Source organism: the organism of the source record quoted next, unplaced genomic scaffold (assembly GCF_019419815.1).
Source record: "Pyrus x bretschneideri cultivar Hongxiangsu unplaced genomic scaffold, Pyrus_bretschneideri_v1 Contig66, whole genome shotgun sequence".
NCBI lineage: Eukaryota > Viridiplantae > Streptophyta > Magnoliopsida > Rosales > Rosaceae > Pyrus > Pyrus x bretschneideri.
Genome location: NW_025999805.1, coordinates 1,559,427 through 1,580,477, shown reverse-complemented (window position 1 = coordinate 1,580,477; position 21,051 = coordinate 1,559,427). Strand labels below are relative to the sequence as shown.

General features: G+C 39.2%; 3 protein-coding genes and 1 long non-coding RNA gene across 4 annotated transcripts; 1 reads left to right on the top strand and 3 right to left on the bottom strand.

Annotated features, from left to right (window-relative positions):
• Positions 1-301: 301 nt before the first annotated feature.
• On the bottom strand, positions 302-1,845 carry LOC125472198. Its single transcript, XR_007254123.1, has 3 exons — positions 1,400-1,845; positions 651-719; positions 302-557 (listed from the first exon to the last, which is right to left on the bottom strand). It is a non-coding gene; the product is annotated as an uncharacterized LOC125472198 (long non-coding RNA).
• A 1,632-nt stretch (positions 1,846-3,477) lies between these two features.
• On the bottom strand, positions 3,478-7,231 carry LOC103951355. The gene is made up of 8 exons (XM_009362706.3): positions 6,748-7,231; positions 5,548-5,607; positions 5,344-5,450; positions 5,156-5,248; positions 4,636-4,734; positions 4,355-4,453; positions 4,170-4,238; positions 3,478-4,072 (listed from the first exon to the last, which is right to left on the bottom strand). The coding sequence occupies exons 1-8, from the start codon at positions 6,881-6,883 to the stop codon at positions 3,698-3,700; spliced, it is 1,038 nt and encodes a 345-aa protein (XP_009360981.2). The 5' UTR covers positions 6,884-7,231; the 3' UTR covers positions 3,478-3,697.
• A 1,506-nt stretch (positions 7,232-8,737) lies between these two features.
• Positions 8,738-11,281, top strand: LOC103951357 (psbP domain-containing protein 6, chloroplastic). Its single transcript, XM_009362709.3, has 3 exons — positions 8,738-9,152; positions 10,444-10,760; positions 10,873-11,281. Exons 1-3 carry the CDS (start codon positions 8,828-8,830, stop codon positions 11,041-11,043), a joined length of 813 nt encoding a protein of 270 aa, XP_009360984.2. The 5' UTR covers positions 8,738-8,827; the 3' UTR covers positions 11,044-11,281.
• Positions 11,282-14,352: 3,071 nt separating this feature from the next.
• LOC103951358 (reactive Intermediate Deaminase A, chloroplastic) lies at positions 14,353-16,402 on the bottom strand. Its single transcript, XM_009362711.3, has 6 exons — positions 16,123-16,402; positions 15,809-15,924; positions 15,641-15,685; positions 15,057-15,130; positions 14,922-14,971; positions 14,353-14,636 (listed from the first exon to the last, which is right to left on the bottom strand). The coding sequence occupies exons 1-6, from the start codon at positions 16,304-16,306 to the stop codon at positions 14,542-14,544; spliced, it is 564 nt and encodes a 187-aa protein (XP_009360986.1). The 5' UTR covers positions 16,307-16,402; the 3' UTR covers positions 14,353-14,541.
• Positions 16,403-21,051: the final 4,649 nt, after the last annotated feature.

The window sequence follows — 21,051 nt, the reverse complement described above, 5'->3', positions numbered from 1 at the left end:
AAAATAGTTGTGACGGTGTAAAATGACCTAAAAATGATATAACACTAGATGTGCCATTAATTTAATTTTCTTAACAAATAAAGGTGAATTACTAAATATACTTTATTTTTTTCAAAGCACAGCACTACCAAATCAGCCCTTCAATAACACTTATGAACAAAAATGGTATCTAAAGAAGCAAAATCCCACACCAAACTGAAACCTATCTTGTTATCCAGCATTTCATACTACACTATTTTTTGCTTAATTACTTAGCGTAAGCATTTCAATTCAAGGTTCGAAGAAAAAACCCTGAAAGAGATATCTAATGTAACAGAATTAACTTTAATGAATCTCAGGATGCCATGCATCAAGTCACAATGAAGATCACCTTACACATACAGTAGAATCTAAGCATTTGGAAACTTAGCAACACAACATTGTCAAAGAAAATCGAGAATTTCATTCGGAGATGACAATTGACAAGTCTCAAAACAAAACACTACACTTAACATAGAGGTATCGTCCTACCCTCCTTCACTGACCACCAGGTAGCGTCTTGATAACATCCGAATCACCTAAAGATAATACCAAATGACAACGTTAGCCAAATCAGTTTTTCACAGGTCGGTAAACAAATTGCGTAGAATGATACGAAAACTATGGAGTACCTGCATCAATGATGCTAAGGCAAGACACTCGGAAGTACTTTCCACATGCTGTACCAAGCTCAACATTGTCTGAAAACAGAACAAATGGTAACCCGGATGAAAAGATACAGGTATAGTAGGCAAACTAATTCTCATTTTATTAAAATAAAATGAATAAAAGCATAAGACTCAGTAGGGTAAGGTAAGATTACCAAGAGTATACCGTCCAATGAAAATCCAAGAGCCAGTGAAAATGAAAGCATAAAATGAATACCCACAACAAAGTATACCGTCCATTGAAAATCCAAGAGCCAATAGGGTAAGGTAAGATGACCAAGCCAATCATGCACCATGGACTAATCGACATAGTGAGATAAGTTGCAACATCTAACATCCAATACATATCCCATTAATCTAAACCTTCTGCGTACCAGCAATCACAAAACAATTAAACAACTTAACCTTATGCTACACCAAAAGTGAACAAAAACGCTGCAATTACCAAAGGGATTGTAAGATGCCTACCATAAAACTCAAATCAAAATATTCATCAGAGAAGACCAACAAATTCAAGCTTATTGGATGATTCTAACATCTCCTAAATTGCAAATATCAACATATAACCCAAACCTGATATACACCTTTTTATACAAAATTCTGCAACAAAACACAAGGTACCTGCATTGCATCACTTCTATTCTCCCTCTCACTTTTATTAACATGCAAAACTCAACTCATCGTTAGTTCATCACTAATAGCAGAAGGCTAACCTTTGAGGCACAGAGTTCAAATATGCACAAATCAGCAGGGGAATCTTCAACTTGGCAATTTTCTCAAGTGCATGGATGAGGGTTTCAACCTTGTATCAGAAAAGAAGCGATAAGCTCAAATCCAACACCAATCGTAACAATTCCAAATTTTCCTCCACCTCTTCCCTAACCAACAAAAACACAAATAACTCTTTAATCCAAAACAAGATTCAGGGAACAAACATGCATTATCACTTCTCACGCTTAACATGCATCAAGATCAGTCAAGGAAAATGAATAAAGAAGTAATCAATTTTTCTTACTTCTCTTTCAAAATTTCTTGTTTCCTCCACAAACCCTAATTTTTTTTTCCCCAATTGTTTTCTTCATCCCCAGTTTTTTTCCCAACACCCATACACTCATCCCTTCACTCTTCCCACCCCTCTCACTCTCCCCATCCCCAAATTTAAAAATCCAAACAAATAAATAACAAAATTTTAGACAAGAGAAGCTTACCAAAGGAATGAGGGAAGGCGACGGCGAGAGAAGGAGGGAAGGCGACAGCGGTGTCTGTGGCGCTGAGACCAACGGAGAGAAAGGAAAGGAGGAGGAGGAAGAGGTGTAGCGGCAGGCAACAGAGGAGAAGAGGGCGCGCGAGATTCTTTGAGTGTTCTGCGAAAGGAGGGCATGCGAGAGAGAGAAGGCGGAGAGAAAGGAGGGCATTGTTGACAATTTGAAAATTTCATTAATAAAATTATTGTAGCTACGTGTTTTCACAAATAAGCTGCTTTCTGAAGCTTCCCATTTTTAGCTTTTTTTCCATTTAAAACTTTGAAATAAAGTTGATTTTGAGAGTTTACCAAACACCAAAAACCCTCCAAACTTTTTTTCATACCCACTTTTTTTAAAATCACTTCAATCCCAAATCAGGGCTTAAAAGTTTGGTCCTTAAAGTAACTTCATCAAATGTTAAAAATATGTGAAAAATGTGTGAAAATCACTTAAAAATAGAGCTAAATATCCTAATGCTCAAATCTAATGTATTTAATAAGTTAGCTATAACCACGTGGTCTCTTTATTTATTTTTTAGTTTAAAAGCACAATCTGTTTTAATAATTGATATTGAACTTAACACAAATACAATACGTCTTTGTCATTCATGTAAGCCGAACATAAAACCTCTTAGTTACAAGTAAATAAAAATACTACTTCAACTATAATACTGATTGCTAGATACTTCTAGGCATAATTGGATTATGAGTTTAGTGAAAAAAAAAAAAAAAAAAAAAAGTGATAATCAACAATAACCAAACTTGGTTGAAGCTACGTAGAAAACCAAAAATATCGAAAATACGGAAAACCCGGAATCCCTAGGGTTACTCTCACCTTGTTTCCCCCTCCCGTGTGCGGCTGGTGTACACATAAATTACTTCCCGTAGAGACAACCTATTACTTTCTGGGTTAGAAAGGTTGTTTCCTTTTTTTGGTTCAAATTCTCCTCCCCCAACCCAATCAATTGCTACAGGAACTACTGTTGGACGTTACAAGCTGGTACTGTTCTTTGAGTACATCAATATTTTTACACTCAAAGGAGGGGGAGTTCGGTTAAGCCACATATTGGGTAGCCTAATTTGGTATCGAATTTGCCATACACGAGATTCGAACATAAGACCTTTCACTTACAAGCTAGTACTGTTTGGATGTTGAAAACGTAAAAGCACTCCAAGAACACACAAGATGTTTTCCCAGGTTAAATGATTTCAAAGTAATCTGCATATTTGCGGATACCGGGATCGAAAGGCAACGTTGCAAATCTGTCCTTCATCGGCTCAGTCCTCGTTTCATAAAACTAGAAAGACCCCAACTTCTGGGTTCCCTAGTTTTAAACAATGTGCCTGTGAGGTTCAGCATTCATTAAAAAGCTGAAACGACATCACGTTATACAAACAGGATAGATTAAGTAAGAGCCGAAAGCCAAACCAACACACACCAAAAAGCCTAAAAGAAAAGAAGATGAACGCACCAGAACATATAAACACCATAAAAGTGAAGCCCACCCACTGAAGCATGGATCCAGCCGGAGAACAAACAAGATAAACTGTTAAAACATTAGGCATGCATACATATTTTAGGCATGTATATATATGTATATATATTCATTGAGTGGTTACAAGTTCATCTGCAAGATCGAAATCTAATCGTTGGCACTTGGCTTCTAATAGATAAATGGTGCGACAAACGAATAATGAGACGGGCACACAATCAATGAGCCATATTGTCTACTGTCACCAGGTTTGCATTCCGAATGACAGTGTAGCTCTAGTTCATTTTCAATTTCAAAACCACCAAACAGCAGAAAAAGAAGAGAGGCACAGGGGATAGTTTCATAGGATTATTTTCATGCCGATGGAGGAAATGATACTGCACTGCTGAGCAAATACATTGGATAAGGGAAAGACCCAAACCAAAAATATCAGGCAAAGTACCGAAAACCGTGCAGTTGGTAGATTCAACTCCTTCCTTTAGACCATTGTGAATGAGCTCCACGATGCAAGTAAGCACAGCTGCAATGGCTAACAGCAAACTAACCAGTGCATAACGAGAATTATTTGGGGAGGATAACTGATCAAAATAGGCTGACAACATTTCTAGGCTGAGACCATTGAGCATAAAGATCCACTGGCATCTGGTAACCTACGAGGAAGTTATAGTAAGTTATTAAATCGCCAAATAAACCTCTCAAAAGATTAAACGACGCTGGTTTAATATCGTAGTGAGTTTTGAGCATTACTCTTGTTCCATGACGTGGGTGGTCAAAGTCAACACCAATGTTAACCACAACGCTTGAACTAGAAGGGCCCTGCAAATATGATCTGTGAGAAGCCCTTCAACTATTTGTACGCTTAATAAAAGATAAAACTAATTATCTCACAGGACGAGTGAGAAAAAATGATTAATTATAGTTTGAGTTTTTACCACTGTCGTTGTTTGATTGCCTGGTTCACCAAAGTCCGTATTAGCCTGAGGATTAACGCTTGGTAAAAGTGACGCGCTGAGGTTGGAATCATCAGAGCCCTGAGATTGTTAAAAGTTCAACCAAAATTTTACCGACCTTGCAATATGTCAAAGTAAAAAATATGTTTAATTATGGTTATGAGATTATACCACTATCCCTGCTACATGTAAATAAGTTCAATGTGCACGACAATATGAAGATTGAAGACGGTCTAGTCATGGTTATGGTTATGAGTTTTTACCACTACATTTGCCACATTGCCCTGCTCCCCATAGTTCGTAGTAGCATGTGAACTAACGCTAGGTAAAAGCGGCTCACTGCGGTTGGAATCATCAGAGCCCTGAAATTGTCAATTAGTTCAGCTAAAACTATACAGATCTTGCAAGAAAATATGTAAATAAAAAAGAGGAAAACTAATGAAAAGGCTTGAAAACTTTGAGTTTTAACGAAAAAGACAAAAAGGTGTTGTAAGTGAATAGTACCAGGATTGACTTTTTAGAGTAAAAATGTGATTTTTCGTTAGAGTGAACCGTATCGGGAGCTTTTCATTAAAGTTCCCATAAAAAAATTGGTTCAATTATGGTTATAAGATTTTCAACTATCCCTGCCACATTGTCTGGCTTGTCATAGTCAGCATCAGCATGAGGACTAATGCAAGGTAAAGGAGACTCGCTTGGATTAGACTGTGCAAGAAACTATTTCAATGTGCAGGAAAACATGAAAAAGAAGGTCTAGATACGGTTATGAGATTTTGCCACTACCGTTGCCACATTGCCACGCTCGTCATAGTCAGTGTAAGCATGTGGGCTATCACTAGTTAAAAGCAACTCACTGGGGTTGTAATCATCGGATCCCTGAAATCATAGGTGTGTGCAGTTAATTACAAAATTATGGCAAGATATGTACAAAACAAAATTATTTCATCAAGATTATGAGTTTTTAACATTACTGTTGTCAGGTTGTGTTCCTTGTAATAGGTGCTGTTGTCATCACCGAAACCTTTTCCGAGCAAAGGCAACCTGCTGGGGTTCTCCTCCATGTTCAAACTATCTGACCCTGCACAACCAAACAGTGACTGAAAATCCTATACGTACCTAGCATCTCAATAAAGAGAAAAACACCCTTATTCTTATCTTGATTCGAGGAAACTCACATTTCATCAAAGCTTGAAATGCAGCCTTTCCAAAATCTGGACTGTAATCTGCAACTTCTCCTACAATATTCAGGGGGGTGGGTGGAGAAAAAGTAAGCCCTCTAATCTGAAAATAAATGGATGACTTTTGATAGCAACTATACAAGTTTTCTCAGAAGTTCTCTTTTTTCAAGTACACATGCCAAACGCAGCTCAACTCAGCCTTAATGCTGACTAGTTAGTGTTGGCTACATTGAACCTTTTCCTCCATCAGTCTTATCTTAGGCTATGCTTTTCGTCAATTGTTGTGATCATATTCATTTTCACAACCCTTTCCATGTTATTTTAGGCGTTCCCCTTTATCAGATCACTCTTTACTTACCGGAGCATCCCTAACTGTCTATGACTAAACCATCTCAATTGGAAATATTTCCCTCTTGTTAAGAAAATCCCATGTCTTATTCTATCCTTCCAAGTGCCGCCAAAATGATTTCTCAACATCGCACTCTAATTATGTGATAACCTTCTCTAAACTCTCCTTCATAAAGTATAATATCAAACTCTAAGTACCAAAAATGATCACTCTTGGGTCATCTGCTTAGCATTCTGCGGCCTATTGTGAATTTCTAACTGAACACTTAATCCTAATTAGGTATGTCATATTTGAACAGCAAAACAGTCGTCCATAACCAAGGCAGTTAACAAGGGCTTAAGTTCAACCCGTAATGTAACCCTGCAGAAATGAATGCCAACTTCCAAATTCTGTCCAAGCTAAAGAATTAAATGAATTAGTCGTGAATGATACTTATCCTTTCCAATCCCGACAAACTGGTAGGATTGTAAAGGATAAGTTTTCTTCAGTACTAATCCATCTTGTACACTCAACTTGGACAAAATTTGGAAATTGAAATCCATTTCTTCCTTCAACATACCTTCAATCCAGCGAGTTGTCAAATACAATCCAACCTTAGGCACAAACGTGGCCATATTAGGTAAAATTCACTAGTTCTTTTGTAAAATGCACCACATATGGATTAAGCAATGAATAGTTAAGATCAGATGCAAAACTTGGCTTAAGCAGCCTAATTACTATGTAAACAAAAGCGAAATATGATTCGAAATTTCTGCTATATTTTGAAATGAATGAGAATGTTTTCGACGACGTTTGTCTTTTCTATCAGGCTCATGTTCTCCTTGCTCTACGACTGAAGAGAAACGAACCTGATTTGTACGGGAAGGACCTGAACCTCCAACGTGATTCCTCGAGAGATTGGGACTGTTGAAGGCACAGCGATTTGCTGCGCGCCATGGCTGGCGGAGGTTGCGGTCGTGGATGACTTAACATGGTTCCCGCCATTTTTTCCGAGGAGAGAAAGAGTTGCAGACTGACAGAGACAGAAGAAGAAGAGGTGGATAAGGAATTGATGGCAGTAGGATTGTTGCCGGAGAAGCACCTGCATCATGCACATGATTTGATCCAAAACTCACAAACGGAACCACAGGAAACTTCGGCGTTACTCCCAATCCCTAATTCGGAATTTGATCACTTGGTGAATTGCTCCTAAATTACTTGACAGGAAATTCCGCTGAAACTGCATATTGGAGAAGTTCCACCACCATATTGGCGACATTGGATTTCCTAGTCCTTTCATTTCTTACAACTTTCTGGTGTTACCACTGACCACACCGCCCAAGACAACTCGTTAATTCTAGTAAAACCAAACAAAAGCCTATGTCTTAACAAGGCCCAAACAAAAGCCTGTGTCTTAACTTCATGTCGCTGACTTATACGATGACACGTGGTGTGTTAGCATGTGTTTTGAGTTTGAAAGAGCAAAGAGAATATTCAACAAATAGTCTTAAGGACCAGGATCTTCTATAAAATTAAAATTAAAAATAAAAAAGATCATTCATTCATACGTAGCATAGTCCAAGTGAACCACTTAGAGCATCGCAAAAATAGATGTCAAATATAAAATGTCAAAGTTTTATTTGATGGCAGATGTGGCTAATTGAATACAAATGTTAAGTCTTATTATTTTCTGATTGATGTGTCAAATATTTATTTATTATTATATTGAGGTTCCATAGCTACTTTTTAAAATATTATTTACACTAAGAAGTAGAGGGTGGGTTTAGCCTCACTATGGACTAGCAATAATGTAGTTCAAATTCGTCTTTGGCGAGAATCGAACTAAGACCTCTCACTTACAAGTGATGAGAAATACTACTAGACTATAGCACTAAGTGGCAGGGCCCATAACTACATTAACTATTACAAAATAATTAAAATTGAATTTAATATTTATTCTATTGATTGTCAATGGGATCCATGCATTAAAAAAATTAAATTAATTATATTTGACTCATTTTTTTGTTTTGTGTCAAAAAATACAGTTAAAAAGTAAGGAATCAAATGACTCGGCTGTCACATCATATATTACGTATTCATTGGTTAACTAGAGACATATCAATCATGTTGTTCACTTATATGATGATACATAGTGTGCCAGCATGTGTAAAAAAAAGATCATTCATACATAGCATAGTCCAAGTGAACCACTTGGAGTATCTCCAAATAATATGTCAAAATTTTGTTTATTCTTTTCCAATTGGTATTTATTTATTATTATATTGATGGCCTATAGCTACATTAACTATTAGAAAATAATTAAAATTGATTTTAATATTTATTCTATGGGTTGTCAATGGAATCCATGCATTAAAAAATTAAATTAATTAATTATAATTGACTCCTTTTTTTGTTTTGTGTTAAAAAATACAATTAAAAAGTAAGGAATCAAACGACTCGGTTACCACATTATATATTATGTATTCATTGGTGAACACTTAATGTCTTTTGGTTCTTTTTGACATGGTCATTGAATCTTTAGTGAAATGTGACCATCATATTAGCAAATAAACGTATTCCTAGGCTTAATGCACGAAAACAATGGAAAATTAGCTCAACGAGTACTAAAAAGGGTACAAACGGCCGCGGGACTCCTGCTGGTAACGAGAAGCTTAAAAAATGAAGCCCATTCCTTTGAAATCCCTCGCGTGAAAACTGAAAGCCATGCAAATTTCATCCTGGGGAAGTTTTAAAACCTGATATGTATATGCTAAAAAATGACGTGCCAAATATGAACCCTTAGATATTGTTGGTGAAGTGAAGTGAAGTGGAACCAAGCAAAAACAAAGAAAATGGATGATATCGGATAAGGGCGGGGAGGGACCAGCGCCTGCGACTACAATATTATACATATCATATCATCGTTTCCTTCTTTCTCCTCTTAAGAATATGGCTACCGCTCCTTTAACTCCTCCAATACCTTCCTCTCTCGCCTCCTCCAAATGCCACTCTTCCTCACGTTCAAAACCGACGCCACTTCTCTCGCCTTCTCCTCCGAATTCACTTCCATCACTTCCCAGTCAAAAACGAAGGGAGTTGCTGCTGAAGGCAGGGCTTGGTCTGCTTCCTCTGGCTCTGGTTGAAACAATACTGAAAGTGCCTTCCGCAGAAGCTAAGGATGCGGTGGTGGGCTCCTATCTCCCGGCCTCACCTTCCGATTCTTCCTTCGTCGTCTTCAAAGCCACTCCTAAAGACACTCCCGCCCTTCGCGCTGGTACTCTCTTCACTTTTATCTCATGTTTCATTAAATTATTTTTTCTTTATCAGTAACACTCGAATGCTAACCAGTTGGTAACTGATTGAGTCGACTCCGCAATATTTCTCATGTTCTGAGTGGATGATTTTGCTCTTGTGGAACTACATTTTGGTTACTGCTTAATTACCTACCGACCGCGTTTGAATGTGTCCGGCTTTAGCATTATCATGCTTCGAGTAGAATTGCGGATAAATCTTAAAAGAATTTCCAAATTCATAAGCACAGTTTTCACTGAGTGGAGAGAGCATCCTTCAATTACAGAAGATTTCGTGGTTCAAACTTCTGAGATCCTACACTGTTTGGAGTGCAAAAGTAAGGAGCATTTTGTATTGTCCGGATGAAAAAGGGGAAGGGAGTATTTAGGAGGTAACCCGATAGGTACATGGTGATGTTCGCGTCATATTTTGAAGGCTGGTTTGAGTTGAAGAAAATCGACAGCTCCTAATTAGGTGGGGTACTTTCTTTTTGTTTACAAAAGTGAAGAACTACAATGACATGTTAACAAGAGTTTTAACAAATCAGGTGAAGTAGTCCAAGAAACATGTACATTCCAAATATGTACAAATTGGTTACACAATGTTGGGTGTTCGACTGTTTGTGCATAATCTCTATTTCTACGGAAGCTAGTCTCAACCAACGGAAACGGGCTCCTTTTGTGAGGATATCAGGATATGTTTTGCAATTTATGTGTCTACAGAAAGTTGGGGCTGAGCAGGGTAGAGTTGTTGCGAAAGGGAAAATTTATGTTAGCGTCCATGAAGTAAGAGGTCAGGAGAATGTTCAGGAGCAGAAAATCGGCTCTTCCTGCAAAGACATGCTAAATAAGGGAGAAGGGAAAACCATCGAGTTTCAGAACTGGACTTTCGAACACTCTTAAGAAGAGTGAAGTGCGCTACTTTCGTAAAATGACAGTTTTTGGATATTAATACGGACTGAAAGAAAGCAAAAGGAGTAGAGTTTCTTGAAGCTGGAGTTCAAGTGATGTTTGGTCTGTCCATAGAAAGTTGGTTTTTGGGTAGGTAGTTACTGAGTTCATGTCAATTTTGACCTCCATAGCTTCGATCCTGTGCAGATTTCAGCATTTTGAGTTTGTTATTGGTCGTTGCATTTTATCTGGATGACATTCTATGTTACCTACAAAGATCAAAGAAAATAATAGCAGTAATTCTTTAAGCTCATCATGTTTTCGTCAATAACATGTTTTTCGTTATGTATGTACTGATGATACTTGAAACTTGGTTCTTTGCAGGAAATGTGGAGCCCTACCAGTTCATCATTCCCCCAACCTGGAAACAGATGCGCGTAGCAAACATTTTATCTGGTAATTACTGCCAACCAAAATGCGCAGAGCCGTGGGTGGAGGTAAAATTTGAAGACGAAAAACAGGGAAAACTTCAGGTTGTGGCTTCTCCTTTGATACGCCTGACCAATAAACCGAACGCAACAATTGAAGACATTGGAAACCCTGAGAAGGTAATTGCTTCTCTTGGCCCTTTCGTCACTGGAAACACATACGATCCAGATGAGCTCCTTGAGACTACAGTTGAGAAGCGTGGTGATTTGACGGTATACAATCTCTCTTGAAGTAAAATACTTTTCAAGTTTTTTCCTTTTATCCACCTTCATTCACAACTAAAGTCAAGCTCAACATGAATTCAATCTTTCCTTTCGTATGCAGTACTACAAGTATGCGCTCGAGACCCCGTTTGCTCTCACAGGTTCTCACAATCTTGCAGTGGCAACAGCAAAGGGAAACACTGTTGTATTATTTGTGGTAAGTGCAAGTGAGAAACAATGGCAAGCATCTCAGAAGACGCTAAAAGCCATGCTCGATTCATTTCAAGTGTAGGTAAATCACTGCTAAATGAAATCGAAAAGAAACTTGTTTTGGCATGGAGAGTAAAATTGTAGAGTTCGTATCGGGTCTGTTTATTATTTCAGAAATGATCAAATGTTCCTTTCGAAAAATTAAAATTGCAACCCTTCTCCTTCGATATTCAATGCCCTGTAACTTGTAGATGCGTAGAACGTAGAAGGATTTGGTATAATTATACATTTGTGATAAAGGAATTTATCTTATTTTGTAAGCTTGTCCGTAACCAAGGAAATGATACAAGAGCTTATGGTAAATCCTTCGATGTTTACACCACAAGCTTGTCCCTTAGGCGGGCAAATGTTAGTGACCTAACGCCTAGAGGCCTAGGCGTTTTTTTTTTTTTTTTGTTAGCACATCGATATTTTTACATTAAGAGAAATGAGAGTTTGGTTAAGCCATACAATTAGCAGCCTAATTTTGTATCGAATTCACCATCCACTAGATTCGAACCTAAGATCTCTCACTTCCAAGTGAAGAGGAATACTATCAGACCATAGTACTAAGTGGCAGTGTTTTCTTTGTTTCAATTAAATTTTTACATAATATATAAATAAGTGTGTACTTGCACTTGAAAGAAATATATAATTGTAAAATAGAATTATATATCAATTATAAAGTATTATAACATATTGAAAACATTGGAATTCATAAAATGAGAGTTTATCCAAGCAAACAAGTTTCTCACAATTTATTGAAAAATAAAATGCAAACTAAAAGTTATTTATTTAATGTTTAAGAGAAAGTCGCGACCCTAAACCATTTGCTTAAAAAAAATAAAAAATAAATAAAAACCCACAAAAAAACAACCTAGCCCGTCTAAACCCACTTAGTCGTGAATATGTCCACCTAGGTGGCTAGGCGCCATTTTCTTCTTTCTTTTAGTTGTCTTATGTCCACCTAGGTGGCTAGGCGCCCTTTCTTCTTTCTTTTAAACGTCTAGGGATTAGAGCCCCATGCCCATCTCTTCTCTCCCAAACCCTAATTTTGCAAGCCTCCTAGCCGTCAGCCGTTGGTTTCGACTTAGGGTTGGCGGCTTGCCTGCCTTCCACCCTTTCGTGTCTCCTAGTTCTCCTCCCTTTTTGCATCATTCCTCTCTGACCAACTTCCCCCTTCCCCTTTTTTCCTCTTGACATTTCCCACTTCTCCATCCTAGCCCTTCTTCCTCTCCCACCATCTTCCCCCTTCTCCCTTGCTCATTTTCTTTGCTTCCCCTTTTTTCCCTCTGACTATTCCATCCTGCTTCCCTACATTTTTTTGCCTTCTGCTTACCCCCTTTTTAGGTCTTTAATTTCTAATTTCCTTGAGCTTGAGCTTTGTCTCAACCTTCCTGGGCTTGTCTTATATTTGGGCTTTCATGTCCCTTTTTACCTCCAATGTTTCTTCTTGTCGTCAATCTTCCACCGCTGACCTTTGCTCCTCAGTCCATCATGTGTCTCTCTTTGACAGTGGGTGGCTCACTCACCCCCATTTTCCCATTCATTCAGGTTTTTCATGGGTTCTTCCTCTTGGTTGGTGGGTTCTTCATCTTGGTGGTGGTGTCAGATTAGCAACGGCGGCCCAACATGTGTGGTGGAGTCTGCATCCTTCCAAATCTAGGAATTTTGTTGTGGGCTTGCTATTTTTGAGCTTTTCAGTTGTATTTACTTTTAATTATGCTTGTATTTGGATTGCCTTTGGGCTTTCCATTTTTTGTATTAGTTTTTTAATTAATAAAAGTTATCAGTTTGAAAAGAAAAAAATGCAAACCGTCTATAGATTATAGTTGCAGGGCCTTTTAGAACACTGTTTATGACTATCCCATTTATTCATTAATTTTCAATTAAAAACATACACTGTAAGGTTAATATTAGGGATATTTGACTATAAAATATGTTCAAATAAGTTTTTAATACTTTTAAGTAACTAATTTTTTTTTTTTTTTTTTTTTTGCTGAAGTCGACCCATTTAATGACTCAGCTCAAGCTCGGGCATTCCTTAATGGGCTAGGGCCGCGGCCTGGGCTAGACTTACTATTTTATTAAGTGGGTCAGCCCAAGCACGACCTAAGTCTACGTGGGCTGAATTAAAATGGGCTGGGCCAAGCCAGGTTGTCCCGTTTAACACCTCTAGTCAACAAGAGAGAATCTCTTTAATTTTCTTACCCAAAAAAAAAAAAAATCTTTAGAAAAAAGAACTCACTTTGATAACCCATCATAGGGGTGCAGCCTGGGTTGGCCCAATCCAAACCCGTCCATGTCCAACCCAATTTTAAACACGAACAAGCAAGTTTTTTTTTAGTTATAACCCGCCGGAACCCAACTCAATTTCAACCCGTTCATCGATTGGGTTGAGTTGGGTTGATCATTTGCCCGTCTATCCCCAACCCAACCCAATCCGATTAACTAAACTCAATCTAACCAGATTGTAAATTTGTAACCAATACCAATTAATTCTCATACTACACCCAAGTGGGCTAAGTCCAAAAATCAATGCCCTTTTTAATAAATTACCCTTTATAATTACTTAAGCTTTTAGGGAATAAGAGACTTTGATTAGTCAGTCTATATTCGTTGTCTCTAAATCCTAAAGCTTTATAGTAGATTGGGTTAGGATTGGTTGACCTTCCAACCCATCCGAGTTGCATCCTAATCCATCGTGAGGCTAAGCTCATCCCCTCCCCTTAGTGTAGATAATACTGTTTTTTAAATAAATGAAAGAAAGAGAACTGTCACTAACAAATGATACATTTTGTTAATACGTGACAAATATCTATTGAACGGCAACACAATTGAAACCATATCTTAGTTGCAAGAGAAATCACTTCTTACTTATACCAGCTCTCAAATTGAACCAAAAATAGTTTGAGAAAGAAACCAAAAAGAAACATCAGGTTTCCATAACTCCAACTGAAGCCGATGGGGGAAAGTCAAGCTTACTCTGTGTTCCTCAAACTAGAGGAATCGCCATCCTCCTAAAACAACGTCATTGTGGCCAGGCTTTCCAACGCTGGTTTCTTCATCCTCCCCGATTTCTCCATCCGCGACACAACTTGGCTCACTGATTTCTCCCTCCAGAAAAAAAACATCAATCCAACTTCTCTGCTATCAATGTGGCTCCTTCAAATTTCAATTTTCTTCTTGTTTCTTTGATTATTGTCCAGGTGAACAATCTAAGAAAGAGCGCTTCACATTGCTCTTAACAAAACGAGACGAGCTAAATCCAAGAGAGAGGCACAAAGCACATCGGAAAGGAGGGCATAGCATCATAAAGTGAAATATAAACCCAATTATAATTACTCAAGACTAAAGGAAGGAAAGTTCCATTTCAATAACGTCATTGGTCTCGCTCTTTAGGTTTTAGAATACAAAAACCGATGTTACAACAACAACAACGTGCATGAGGCCATTGAGGAAAAAGTGAAACCCAACACTGAAAGATGTCACCTCCTACATTATTATCTAAGTTGCTGAGAAAAAGCTGTAGGTTACGACGTTACAGCGCTGCAATGCACTCAATTTCAATCTTGGCATCCAGTGGCAGTGCCGCTACCTGAAATGTTGAACGCGCTGGGGCTGGAGATGGAAAATCTGCAAACAAAACCATATGATATAAGTCAAGTTAAATGAACAAGTAAACGGTTGCCAAAATTAAGCAGAGGCAGATCTGTTTCTGCAAGGTAATTTGAGCGTAAGAATGTGGCGAATGAAATTAGCTCAAGTAAACAAAAAGTTAAAGAGTTAAAGTCAACTTCATTCTACCTCCTATCAATACCTCGATACGTTTATGGCTTACAGTTTTATGCAGATAGAAAACCCACAGTTTAATTAAGAATTAAATCTCCAATATCAAATTTGTATATCTAGATAACTCACATTTAGCATAGATTTCATTGACTTTCTTGAAGTCTTTCAAATCAGCCAACCTGCATGGACACAAGAGACAACTAATTTCATCTCCAACACTTAAGTCTCTAATCAAGGTTGTGCAAAGAAAAAACAAATCCATACAGAATAGTCGTTTTAACCACAGAGGAATAGCTGGCCCCGCTTGCTTTCAGTATTTCCCCCATATTTTTTAGAACCTGCATTAGTTTCATAAACCCAAATCCATCAAACGCAGTCACACAGCAATGCTATGAACTATACTCTCTTGTTAAGACGATAACGCTTAAAAACAGCAATTGAGTTAACAAATTTAACTTCTCCTCGACGAAGGTTTGCATGGTTACTATAATTTAAGATGTTTAGTGTTGGCAATTACTAAATAGGGACTCAGACTAGAAATATTAAAGAGATATAATTATAAGGTATACAGCAATAACCGGCATTTAGTTATCTCTTTATGACTTAGCTTAGTGCCATCATCATTTTGGAGGAATGTGAAATTCTTGACAGTTTAAGATCCTGCAACCACTAAATTCTCAAACAGCATACAAATTTCCATCAACTGTCACTTCTAAATCGCCATTAAGTTATCGGTTTTCACCAACCAAATGCATAAAAATAAAAGCACAAAATCGATGAACATATGATTATCTCACATCCCAATAAACCACACAAGTGTAACCAACACATGAGAGCATCAACAATACCTGCTCTGTCTGATCTTCAACATCATCGGATACAAACTTTCCGGTCTGCAATTAAGCACACAACATAAGTTCATAATATCATCCAGTTCATACCAACATTGATGGATTAAAATGACAAAAAAAAAGGACAAAAATCCAAGACACAAAACAAAAATCCAAGATACAAACCTCGGGAATCAGACCAAGACAACCCGACACATAGACAAAGTTGTTGGCTTTGATTGCCTGAGAATACGGTCCCAATGCAGCGGGAGCCTTTTCAGTGTGGACAGCTTCCTTAATTCCTAAATCCAACCAAACAAAAGCTGCCCATGTTAATTTCACACGAAAAGTTCAATACTTTATCCACAACTGATCAAATGGAGATTCAAATTATACAACCAATCAGAGGAATCCAATTTCTAATCCATGTAACCAAACACAGAGCATGAGAAATCCAATTAAATTAAAACAAAAGAGAAATTAAAAGAGTTGGAAGTTACGAGCGTCGGTGGAAATGGCTAAGCAAGCGAAGCGAGAGGAGGGCTTCGATGAAGCCAAGGATCGCCAGAAAGTGGAGCCAGCGACCGAGGCAAAGCCCGCGCCGGCGGCTAACGGAGCTCGGGTGCGCAATGCCCCCATGTCAACCGCCGGCATGTGGTAGGTCCTTGCCGCACACCACGCCATCTCTCTCTCTGTGGGAGTCTGTGTTGGTCTCTGTTGGACTTGTGCGACTGCTAAAGTGCAGCTGTGCTGATGGTTGGTGAACGGTGACTGGCGACTGCGTCACTCACTGGCATTTTATATTGTCATTTTTTTTTTCTTTGTATTTTTTGTCTGCTCAGATCCCCCTTTTTTTTTTTTTTTTCTCTTGGGCTGTACTTCATTTTTGTTATTAGGCTACTTTGGTTAAGCTCTAACCATCCTATTGATCAGCACAAAAATTATACATATTTTAATTAAGATACTTTGCATACGGTTCTTAGTCTCTAACATTTTTTAACTAAAATTTTAATAGCATTCAAAGTTTGATCAAAATCCTTTGTTATATTACTTTAATGACACTAAAACTTTAATGACTTTGTACACCTCATTATATTACTATTAATGTTTATATTGCTATAGTTTTGACATTAATTGTTATATATCTTATGAAATTTATAATCTTATAAATTTAAAATCCCTCAAATAATACTATTAGAAACTGCTACAATAAAAAAATTGAAATATTTTGATTGATTAAAAGGATAAAAGCTATGTAACAATATGAAATAATAAATGGCAAAAGAATGTGTCCATTAAAAAATTGGTACATTTTACGTATAACAAAGTGGTAGATTAATAAAAAAGAATGAGGACATTATAAATAAATTAGGGTACAAATAGAAGATTAAAAAGTTATGAGTACAAATGAAATTTTTAAAAATATGGACACAAAAAGAAATTAATACATGAGTACAAATTAAAACATAAGAAAATAGTACAAATTTGAAAAAAAAAGGGTTGCAAATTAAAAGTGGGTACAAACTAAAAATATAAATATATGATACAAAGTTTAGCCATCAAATATAAATATACCATATGTAATTTTTTTTCACACTAAATGATTATTATAGAAATTTAATGTAATTATGTTGTATGTCACATCCCGGCCCGGGGCGGATCACTTCCCGGGCCTGCTCCACCACCGTAGCACGATATTGTCCGCTTTGGGCCCCCACCACGCCCTCACGGTTTTATTTTTGGGAACTCACACGAGAACTTCCCGATGGGTCACCCATCCTGGGAATGCTCTCGCGCGCTACTCGCTTAACTTCGGAGTTCCCATGGAACCCAAAGCCAGTGAGCTCTCAAAAGGCCTCGTGCTAAGTAGGGATGGGATATACATATAAGGATCACCCCCTGGGCGATGTGGGATGTCACAATCCACCCCCCTTAGGGGCCCGACGTCCTCGTCGGCACACACGCGACCAGGGTTAGGCTCTGATACCAAATTGTCACATCCCGGTCCGGGGCGGATCACTTCCTGGGCCCGCTCCACTACCGTAGCACGATATTGTCCGCTTTGGGCCCCCACCACGCCCTCACGGTTTTGTTTTTGGGAACTCACACGAGAACTTCCCGATGGGTCACCCATCCTGGGAATGCTCTCGCGCGCTACTCGCTTAACTTCGGAGTTCCCATGGAACTCGAAGCCAGTGAGCTCTCAAAAGGCCTCGTGCTAAGTAGGGATGGGATATACATATAAGGATCACCCCCTGGGCGATGTGGGATGTCACAGTTTAACGGAATATTCCTGACGGCAGTAACGGCGTCTGTTTAGGTTTAACGGAATATTCCGTTAGTTTAACGGAATATTCCTGACGGCATCAATTGACACTGTCAGTGTGCATGGCACGTGGCCGCGCGTGGGGGCGCGTAGGTCCGTGCCTATTTTGGCGCATGGGGGCGCGTGAGAGGTCCAAAAATTATTTTAAAAATATGGTTGTGATCCTGAGGTTGTGTAGATCACGTTGGTATATTCATTTGTCCATTTTGAGCAATGTATGAGAAGTTATTTTGAACGGAAGGTTATGTGCTTTAAAGTTAACGTTTTTATAGTTAATTCGCATATAGGTGACACGTATCCCGAGGACGAGCGTGCACACTCGAGGCAGGGGGGCTACGACCCTTCCACATACCAGTGAGTAGGCTTTTGGTTTTCCGTATATACCTATATACATATAATTCCCAGAAATTAGTATAAATGCTTATTCGTTATATGCCGTTTCTTTATATAATTCGTTATTATGCATGGTTAGTTGCATATATGGTTATTATATTTATTCATTTATATTTGGTGCTGTGGAGGCGCAGGTAAGTGCCAGGTAAGCGTTATTTAACATTTGCATTAAATGGTGATTCGAGAGGCTTAGAGAGCTCATAACCTGCACCCTCGGTGTTAGTGCTCCCGCCCAGAGTAGGGCACAGTCCTTCACGTGTTGTTCACCTCCCGCACCATACGCTCAGCTTGGATCCAAGTTAGGTGCACAGTCCTGTCGTACAGACCACTATAGGTGGTTCCGACTCGTAGGCGACCCGCGATTATTCGCACAGCCTTCACGTGATCGTAGCACTAGAGCGTTTATATGTATTGCACCCAGGCTTGTCGTACAGACCACTATAGGTGGTTCCGACTCGTGGGCAGGTTTAGTTGTGGAGATTGAGATTTGAGCTCTAGATTCAGCCGTACAGGTCACTTTAGGTGACTTCGGCTGCCAGTGATAAGTTATTGATACGGTTTATACCTGAGCACTTGCATTTTATCATGATGGCATACCCTTGAGCATATCTGGCATATTTATACCTACGTATATATGTTTATTTTCTAGGAAGTATACAGGTTTTACGGCGAGGGGTTAGAATATATTTTATGAAATGGTTTTCAAAGGATTTGTTTTTGCCCACTCACGCTTTTTGTTTTGCGCCCCTCCAGGTTCTAGTAGCTTTGCGAGTTCGGTGGTTTTCCTAGAGGACGTCCAGGCATTTCTGACAGACACTCACCGATGTAGGGTCACCTTCGGGTGCACTATTGTTGTATCTTTTCTTTGGACTGCTGTAGTCTTTAGGCTCTGAATTCAGCGTCTCACTTACGCTAGCACTTATTTTATCACATTACATATGCTAGTTTTAAATTATTCGTACTTTTATATTATTTCCTTTAGCTTCCGCACTATGCACATGGCTACGTCACTGCCACGTGACGGCCAGCATGCCCTGATCTCGGTTGGGGTGTGTCAGTTTGGTATCAGAGCCTAACCCTGGTCGCGTGTGTGCCGACGAGGACGTCGGGCCCCTAAGTGGGGTGGATTGTGACATCCCACATCGCCCAGGGGGTGATCCTTATATGTATATCCCATCCCTACTTAGAACGAGGCCTTTTGAGAGCTCACTGGCTTCGGGTTCCATGGGAACTCCGAAGTTAAGCGAGTAGCGCGCGAGAGCATTCCCAGGATGGGTGACCCATCGGGAAGTTCTCGTGTGAGTTCCCAAAAAGCCTCGTGCTAAGTAGGGATGAGATATACATATAAGGATCACCCCCTGGGCGATGTGGGATGTCACAATCCACCCCCCCTTAGGGGCCCGACGTCCTCGTCGGCACACACGCGACCAGGGTTAGGCTCTGATACCAAACTGACACACCCCAACCGAGATCAGGGCATGCTGGCCGTCACGTGGCAGTGACGTAGCCATGTGCACAGTGCGGAAGCTAAAGGAAATAATATAAAAGTACGAATAATTTAAAAAATATCACATCCCGGCCCGGGTGGGACCACTTCCAGGGCCCGCTCCACCACCGTAGCACGATATTGTCCGCTTTGGGCCCCGACCACGCCCTCACGGTTTTGTTTCTGGGAACTCACACGAGAACTTCTCGATGGGTCACCCATCCTGGGAGTGCTCTCGTGCGCTACTCGCTTAACTTCGGAGTTTCCATGGAACCCGAAGCCAGTGAGCTCCCAAAAGGCCTCGTGCTAGGTAGGATGGGAATATACATTTAAGGATCACCCCTGGGCGATGTGAGATGTCACAATCCACCCCCCTTAGGGGCCCGACGTCCTCGTCGGCACATTTCCGGCCAGGGATAGGCTCTGATACCAATATCACATCCCGGCCCGGGTGGGACCACTTCCCGGGCCCGCTCCACCACCGTAGCACGATATTGTCCGCTTTGGGCCCCGACCACGCCTTCACGGTTTTGTTTCTGGGAACTCACACGAGAACTTCCCGATGGGTCACCCATCCTGGGAGTGCTCTCGTGCGCTACTCGCTTAACTTCGGAGTTCCCATGGAACCCGAAGCCAGTGAGCTCCCAAAAGGCCTCGTGCTAGGTAGGATGGAAATATACATTTAAGGATCACCCCTGGGCGATGTGGGATGTCACATTGTATATTGAAATAATGACATTCATTAAAACCTAAGGACCTTGATAAAATAATTACAAAGAAATAAGGTTTTAATCAATGTAATACAAAAAAGAGAGATGAGAACCTAATTTCTCCTTTTAATTATAAAGACACTTTTTGTCTCCTTCTACACACTCATGCTTAATTTATTTCGTTATTTTCATTGATGTATTTAATCAGATGATTGAAAATAAAGAAAAATATGTGAGGTTAAAAAATATGTGAAAATCAACTCTCTTTTTCGATATGTAATGCGCATTAGATGGTGGGGTAATATAGATTGTCATATATGATTGGCTAGTGTTATTCACACACCCTTTTTACCCCTCACATACCCTTGTTAATTTTTGTCCATTGATATTCTTCGATTCATTCGTTTCGAGTTTTAACGGCCAAAATTAAAAAGGTATGCTAGAAGTAAAAATAAGTGTGTAGATAATGTCACTCGTATGATTTGATTCTTCTAAAAAAATTGGATTCAGCCGT